This window comes from Halyomorpha halys, unplaced genomic scaffold, assembly GCF_000696795.3.
Source record: "Halyomorpha halys isolate HHAL.00 unplaced genomic scaffold, Hhal_1.1 Scaffold1155.1, whole genome shotgun sequence".
NCBI classification, from domain to species: domain Eukaryota; kingdom Metazoa; phylum Arthropoda; class Insecta; order Hemiptera; family Pentatomidae; genus Halyomorpha; species Halyomorpha halys.
In genome coordinates, this window is record NW_027105200.1 from 57,353 (window position 1) to 66,321 (window position 8,969).

The following is an 8,969-nucleotide window of genomic DNA, read 5'->3' on the forward strand; positions in this document are numbered from 1 at the left end:
TTATTTTTATAATTATTTTATTCATAACTACAGAATTACAATTATAATGAATAAAATTTATCTCATGTAGTTCTATGTCCTAACTCTTGGTCATAGAATGAAGAGCAAGGCTTAACATTCTTTTGTAAAAAAATAAATAAAAAGAGTAGACTTATATTTGTAAGTTTCAGTTTAATTTACTTTCAATCATTCTCAGCCAAATAATCACAGTAAATCACTGCCAATCAACAGTGCTACACATTCTATATAATCAATAATAAACTATATATTTCTTGATTATATACAGCGGGTCCCAAAGATGGGGCCGCGGTCGCTGTTCATTCCTGGGGCCCATAATTAAACCGGCAGGAACTTTTTTGTTCCCTGGGAGGTGTCCCGTAAGCATTAATCTCATGAAAGAAAAATTATACTTTTTTTATATAATTGGATGTTATGATGACAAGAATCTTTACGATTAGATTTAATGCTATTTGAAAATTAAATTGTAATTTGTAGCTCTTTTATCAGGGGATGAAGAATCCAGACTTCGTAAAAGACCTAAGATCTTCATGCCTCGGCTCATGATTTAAAATAAGAAACGCTGGAGGTGTCTAGGTAAGCAAAATTCTGAAATCAGAAAAAAAGAGATGTCAAATTCGGAGTTTACATGTGAGAAAAATGCTCATTCTTACCGTTGCGATGAGACCAAAGAAAATCTGAATTGAGCATAGATGGGAGGTGGAAGAAACAGTAACATAAACAAACAAAGGGTTAACAGAAGATAGACAAAAGTATAAACAAAACAGATGAAATACTAGAAAAATATAGACGTTAAGTAAGCTACACTTCTCCCAGGTTAATGATAACCATAATAAAGATGAGGGGATAGGACCTAAACTAATGGTTGTCAATAGAGCTTACTTTTCCTATATTGAACCTTCTGAAAAATATACTTTCGAGTCGTGCTACCAAGTTTGGTTTGTACAGGAATATTATTCGACCAGTTGCTCTATTTTCGTGCAAGTGATGGACGCTTACGAAGGTATCTGCACAACAAATAGATCGGTTCGAAAGGAAAATACCAAGACGGATAGTAGGGTCAAAAATGGAAGAAGAAGTTTCCCGCCTGAGAACAAATAAGGAAGTCTACTTAGTGTACGGCGACCTATCTGTCCTAGTTCTCTTGAGTTCAGAACATGAACTGGTTCGAACAATTCTGAGAATGGAAGAAGCGATGACAGCGAGAAAACTTTACCATGGGAATCCTGGTGGAATTAAGGCAAGGAGGATACTGTAAAAGAGGATTTGTGAGAAAACGAGATATCCATTAGGTATGTAGCCAACAGTGGGGACTGAGCAGGCAAAGGATCACTACATGCGTCTGTTGTGCCAATTATTAATATAAATGAGAATAACCCCACAATACAAAAACGAATCAGAAAATTAACTCTCAAAGTATATTTAGGAAATTAGCTCAGGTTCAGATATTATCATTTTTAGTTGAATTAAATTCCATTTTGAAATTTCAATGTTCATTATCCTGTTAGAATGAAATGCTGTCGAAATCATAAAAAAATAATAAATTAAAGTTTAAATAAATATTATTTTCAGGCAGGTAGGATGAGAGTATGTGTGTTAGAATGAGAGGCAAACCCTTACTATCCACTTGTCAAATAATAAATTCAGGATAAAATATTTAATAGTATGGATGTAATCCCACACTATTCTATTACAGTAAATTTCTGCCTTCATTGCACTTACAATTAGTATTTATCTATAAAATCCGTTCCTAAATGTTACGAAAAAAATAAATAATCTCGAATTCGGTTTAGTCAGTAATACAATAATATTCAGACTACTCCAATCGACAGCCGTAATATCTGCAATTGAAAATTGAATTCAATACAAATGGAGCATCAAAGTGATTCAATATTCAGTTAAAAAACCGTTTATCTCCCGTTGGCTCTTTCTTTGACGCCCAATTTTTCACAGTGGAATAGCTTACTCACAGGCTCAGCATCCAGCATTTCCTTATAAATAAAAGGACACCAGGCGCTTTGCCTTTGTCAGTGGAAAATCGAAAACGTATTGAAAACCATCCGTTGCTTGGGATATTCATTATTTTCTTTATCCTTTAACATTATAGAAAAAATACTATAGTTTAAAAGATAAAAGGAGTAATGACGTAAACAATTAAATCGTATTTAAACATAAAAACAAAAAAAAAATCAATGGATGAAGCAAAAACCTCCTGCTGATTCTCGAAAATATGTAATCATTGACAAAGACACAAATACATTATAGTGCTTACACCCTATTAATTTATCATTAAGTAAGTACTTAAGAAATTTACTTTTACCTAAAGTAAATTTCATATACATAAGAATTTATAATTATGTTTTTCTTGCGGGCTTAGTAAGTTTATGTTAAACTATATTACTACCTCAACAAAGTTTAAATGTTAAACAAATTAAAACTTAATAAAAATAAACTGATACGTTTCATATGTTTTGTGTCTGGGAACCCTACTACTGGTGGTAATTATACAAAGTTATTCGTATTAATTCAAATTAATTGAGTCCTACAAAACTAGTAAAATTGGGTTACTTTTCCAAAGACATAGCGTGTTTACCAGTTACCAATTAGATTTCTTCATCAATTAGTATTACTATTGAAATACATAATATATTTGGGAGTGGTAGTGGGTAATATAAGCCTTAAAGCTAAACAAATTAACAAAGTATTTGTTAACATGAAATAACTCATGAATAATACATTAGATGGAAATTATTTAGATTGATAGTTTTGCCATTCAATATCTTTACATTATATGAATATCTATCTGAGAATGTGGGAAGCTGCAGGTGGTGATGTATAATGTTGCAATGTTCAATACATAGTAAAACCAATTAGTTGCATTAATGCAAATAATAGCGAATAATACGGTTTATTTTATGAGTGATATTAATTGCTATTGCTCATATACATTGTGCTGCTGAAGTAATATAAACAGGTTTTAGAAAGTATTTGTATGTGCTTAATTTTGTTTTCAATTTGAAATTTCGTCTGAGTAGTGAGCGCGATAGATTAAGTATTAGATTTAGTATGTCTAGTAATTATGGCTATGTCGTGAGCGCAGGTAGCTATCAATGTAATTTGTAGAATGTCGTGTATATATATTAGAGACCTTTTATTTATGCAATTTTCGTCATTCTCCATTTCCTTCAACGTCTTCATAGCCACAAAATTTGGTTTATCTTTAGTTATATATTTATCTATTATATTTTCCCACGCTCAGCGGAGAAGGGAGTGAGTTAAAATAAAAGAGATAATCACCATAGGGGAAAAGAAAAAACAATTCAGAATAAGTCGCTACTTAGGTGCCACTCCAATATCCCCATGATATAACTTCGACCACTGGCGAAACGTTTACATCTAGACAAACAGCAAAAATAGGGATGATACCTACCCACCTTTGTAATTAACGTAATATTAAGTGAACAACAAAAAAAAAAGAAAGTAAATTAACAAGTTGAAAGCAGTGAATATGTATGAAAAAGAACAAACAGAGCTATATAAACAAATGCTTAATAATAAAAATATATATATGTACACAAAATGGAAAGGGGAATAAAAATATCTCATTAAACAAAAAAAAAATTAAACTTATAGATTGACCTTCACTTAACTCGAATGCCCTTACTTAATCTGACTAACTAAATTTACACCATTATACAAAAGAAGAACATAAAATAAAAAAAAAATTTAGTTCAAACACCAAGTAGTCCTCGGGTGTATTCCTGCCAGAACACAGGGTTGTCAGTTATCTACTTTTCGGCCACTGTCTCACCTTCCCCAGAAGTATAAAGAAGACCCCTGCTAACTCTCCTATCCAGGACGTGCTGAAGAAAAGTTGCCACACTCTGCACTATATCCCCGCTTGTAGTGTTAATGACCACCTATTGAAGTAGGATGCCATAATTTAGAAAAACATATCACCGGCATATGTACATATATTTTCCTTTTGTATATATTGTAATTTGTTTGTTTTTATTTGTTTTAGGAGGTTGGAAAAAAAAAACTATAACATTACTTATACGTTGGTTTTACAATACAAAGAGTAGAGACACTGGGCATGATAAACTATATATAACCACTTAATATTGAATAAATCGTAACGTGTTGTTCCAAAAACCAAACCGTATCATTCTCTAAGCCATGCCCTCTTATCTATACAGATATCTCCAGTGTTTTATTTAACCGTGACAACCGTAACAAATTTCCATGTTAAATTTTTTGTTTTGTCTAAAGTCTTTAGTTTTAAAAAATGTGTGTATTACTACTCTTATTTCCGGAAATGTGTTTATTTCTTTAATTTTTCGTTTAGAGACTTACTTGGAATCCACACACAACAACTGAAACGACAAGAAACTGCTCGTAGATTCCGATTGCTACAACACTTACTTGACAAACGCTCTAAACTTCCCATTCACTACAAAAAATTAGTTTACACTACAATAATCAGACCAATTTGGACATATGGAATTGAGCTCTGGAGCTCCACCAAACCATCAAATTCTTCCCGCATCCAATCGTTACAATCCAAAATCCTTGATGCTCCTTATTACGTCACAAATAAACTCATTCATAAAGACCTTAACATCCCATTCGTTGCAGATTTGACCCAAACCAGATATGCGTCTTTTTATTCCAAACTCCTTAACCATCCTAACCCATTAATTCTTAATCTTTCATCCTTAACAATCCCTGATAATCCTCCGAGGTGTCTGAAAAGAAGATAGCCACGAGACCTTCTAGTTTAAATTAATGTTTGAAGTACCACCAATGGGTGGTTCCTTCCCAAGATTTTCAAGTGTATACGAAACATACTACATATTTACCTATTGTATTATTTTGTACAGTTGTAAATTACAATAAATAAATAATTAAAAAAAAAATTCGTTTATATTTAACCACTTTTCTTTGCTAAAAGTATGAAATGGTTAGTTATTTAAAGCAAACCAAATTAAAGGGACTTTAAAGAAAGCTATTTTGGAAAAATCGGCATTTCACTTCTATTTAACTATTTCAGTGAAAACAAGACCTGGCTGATATTAAGGACCAATTAATTGTACACTTATTTACCAATTTTAATCAACATCGTTATAGCGCTTTTCGAAAAACTCGATATTTACAACATTCGTATACTAAAATTGTACTACTAGAGATAGTTTTTCCTTGCACGATATTAAGGTGCGGACCAACCTAAGGATGAAAGGGTGTTAGGGGAGCACCCGCTGAGTTAGCCTCACAGCTTGAATAATACCAGCCCTAGCTTTTAGAGTAAGTGGCCGGTCCCTGGGGGTCCCTCCCTACTTGCCATGGGGTCTCAAAGTAAATAATCTGTTATGTAGTAGTATTCATTGTATTTACCGTTACATAATATAAAGTATAAACTATTGCTTTATATTTAAATATTTCATACATAAAAAAACAAAAAATCCGTGCCACTACAACCCATCAAGGGTGCAGTACTTTGTAAGGAAGTTCAGTTACTAGGTCAATGGTTGTGCAAGGATCTAATTTGGTCAGAACCCCACCCGATTTTCAGCCAATTAAGTGTACCCACTTCATTAGCCTGTGTGGACACTGGAGGTCTCACAAACCCAGAGGAATGACTCACTATAGTGAGTCAGAAAATAACTCTGTCCTGAATTCAAATCGGAAATTTCGAGTTAGTATCTGAGTGTCTTACCATTGATCTATCCCCGCTTATGTCATACTAAAACGTTTAATTAATTTCTTTGAACGATTCATCTTCGGGATCCCCGGGTGGACTTCTATCTCCCAATATTATGAAGAGTTGAAGTTGTTTTATCCCTCCTACCTTAGTTAGTATTTCTGGGCTTCCTATCTCGCCGTCCATTGTGCATCTCCTGACTTGCTATATTCATATTAGCCACTCACTCTCGTGATACACTTTCTTGTTATTATCAGATTCTCCTCCCTTGTAATTCTATCCTTACTTTCATTCGTCGCTACAATGCCCACCCCACTTACAAATCTCGCCTATTCCTTCACTTCTTATGCATCAAAATCCAAAATAAGTTAAATTATTCTTGTATTTAACCGAAATTTGAAAATAGATTGAATACATTTTTTTCACAATCATCTTTACTACTATTTCATTCCTTGATGTACTGTAAAAGTACTGTTAACGTATTTGACATATTTTTTTCCAATTTGCTATTTTGAGAAGTTAAATTTTGTATTGCTTAGGTATTCCTTGAATGTAAAAGTTGGGAGATATTACCCATATTAATTTTTATATCCTGGTATGGCTTGGTTAAATAATGGAGTGGATTGTATTTATAAATATGAACGTATAAAATGCCTTTATTTTGGATGATTAATGACAATTGGTTATGGTTTGCCAAATATGATTAAAATTGTTATAGTGTTAGATATTAATTTTGATAGTTGATTACATTAATGAATTAGATTACAATTACTAGATGTCGATTTATAGTGAGGACTTGTTCTTCTCTAGTTCTCTCATCCTGATTTCGTTCCCTACTGGGGGTGTTGATTAACCTATTCGCTCATCCTGGGGAATAGTTGACTGATCATTGCCCTAGACAGCCAGTGTTCACTTGTCTGTATTACCTCTTCACTCTCAAGGGGTAATTAGCCTTCTTCTTTTTTCTTCCACTAGATGGCAGCATTTTCATATTCTTCTTGAATTCTATTCAAATATGAAGGGAGGACATTTTTCCCAAACACATTTCATTTAAAATTATTTTTTAATATTTTTCTTTCCACTCTAAGACACTATAGCACAATTTTTAATGTCTGTATTATTATTATATTAAGGAACTCGTCCCAAAATAAACAAAAATTATTTTTTTATCTCTCTTATTCTCTTATTTCTCTCAACTTTGAGGAGTATAATATCTATATCTGGGATAAATCAAGCGATTTTAGTCTATTCTACTTATTTAAAAATGTCCATACAATTCTGTAGGGGTCAAACAGAACTTCTATTTTTAAGTATCCTAAATCAATTCCGGGATCTTCTGTACCTTCCTTCATGCTTTTCGGAATTAATCCGTTGGAAGATAATACTGTCGGAGTGGAGTCACTAGTACTTTTTCTAGGCTATACAAGCATTTTAACTCAAAGGCAAGCTCTTGGTTTTTCAAAATATTCTCTGCCATAGCAGTTAATAGATTGATATCGCTTGGGGTTGCTACATCAATAATACTGGTAATTCTATTTGGTTTGTGATAAATCAAAATGTCCAGGCGATTATGCAATACTCTGTGATGCGTGATTATTTGTTAATCCCAATATACATTAATGTCTGAATTTTCCAAATGTTTTTCTGGTGCCTCGTAAAAGGAAGAGACCTTGTCATTGACCAGTGGTCCTAGGGATCTGCATGAACCTTGGTGGTATATAGATAATAGATTTTTCCTAAATATTGTTGTCTCACTGATTCTTCCGAGTGAAGTCCATAAATAAGTACTCACTTCTGTCCTTTTTTCCCCCTTCGATTACATTTACTACAGTAAACTTTCCGAGACCAAAAAAAACATACATACCCTTTTCCAGCTAGGAATTACACTATTTTCATTACTTACTAAATTATCATTATATGGTGACATTATCCTAATATTTTGAAATTTTTTTTTCAGTTACCTCAGGTGGAAGCGAACGGTCAAGATGCGATTGGGAGAAGATTCAGAGTCGAAAGTGGGGACTCCATCAGCGGAAAAGAAGAGGTGATGAAATTTTATATAATAATTGACTTCCATAGCATTGAAAAAAAATCATTTCCTTATTAAATTAGTGAAAATCTGATTTATTTTTTTTCACAATTTTATTTTTTTTCTACATTTTACGAAGATCGTTATTAAAAAATTAATGATTAATGTTTATGTCACCTATTCATTTGTGCACTTAAATATACTTATTCATATGTTCATATTAAGGTATAAGTAACTTATGTTGCTTAGTGTTTTAATTAATTATTTACATCCAAAAAATGTGATAATCTCTACTACTGTACATACACATTCAGAGGAATAGTTTCTAAATACATATATAAATTCTATAGTATATATAAACGGATTAGAATATTTGTTTTCATGATAAAATTTTAGTTTTTGGGTTAAGGTATGACGAAATTTCTCATGAAGACATAGATACTATCTATTTTTTTTACTAATACTTTTTATTTATTGATAGATATTAAAATCTGCCACACAGTTGTGGGCAATAGGTAATAGTGATGAATGATCTCATACATACTAAAATAAAATTAATAAATTAATAATAAAAAAAAAAACTCCCTTAAAATATATAAAAACAGAAGAATAAACAAAATGAACATAGATACTATCTTTAACATTCGTAAGATGAATGTCGAAGGGCCAGCAGATTAAACTATAGCGGAAGACCCTTAAAAAATCAAACACTCAAATTTCTCTGATCATTTTTCCCTTAATATTCAAATCTAAAACTTATACAGAAAATTAATATATACATAAAACTTGCCTAATTCTCAGGTACGCATAACATATATACGATAGGTGTTCCGTTTAAACGGAAGATTCGAAACAAACTAGCCTTGGCCAGAGGCATTTCTTTCTTTCTTCACTTCTATTCTGTAAATAAAACCATGGGTGAGTACGGACACTTCAGAAGAGCCCTTCGGTCGCCAAGGAGAGGGTAGAGGGAGGGACATGGAAGACAAGAAAAATGAAGCGTGGATGCATGAGTAACTCAATTTCCTTTTACATCTGATTCGCACCATAGCCATCCATCATCGTCATCAATCTGCAGTTTTCATAATCCCGAATTAAAATTCATTAACCTCAACCATAAATGTTTTGTATCGGTCACCCTTCATCCCTGTAGTTAGAGTAGATTTGTTTGTTTGTTTTATTTATTTAAGTGTTTCGACCACTAGGGTCATTTACACTGAA

The 8,969-nt window shown here is 32.5% G+C and overlaps 1 protein-coding gene across 2 annotated transcripts in view; it reads left to right on the top strand.

The window, feature by feature from the left end:
• LOC106688558 (GTPase-activating Rap/Ran-GAP domain-like protein 3) overlaps positions 1 to 8,969 on the top strand; it is a gene marked incomplete at its 5' end in the record, with an annotated part of 122,599 nt that overhangs the window by 19,544 nt on the left and 94,086 nt on the right. For both annotated transcript variants that reach the window (XM_067049322.1, XM_014433067.3), the window contains 1 exon segment: positions 7,677 to 7,763. In XM_067049322.1, coding sequence (XP_066905423.1) covers positions 7,677 to 7,763 — 87 coding nt within the window.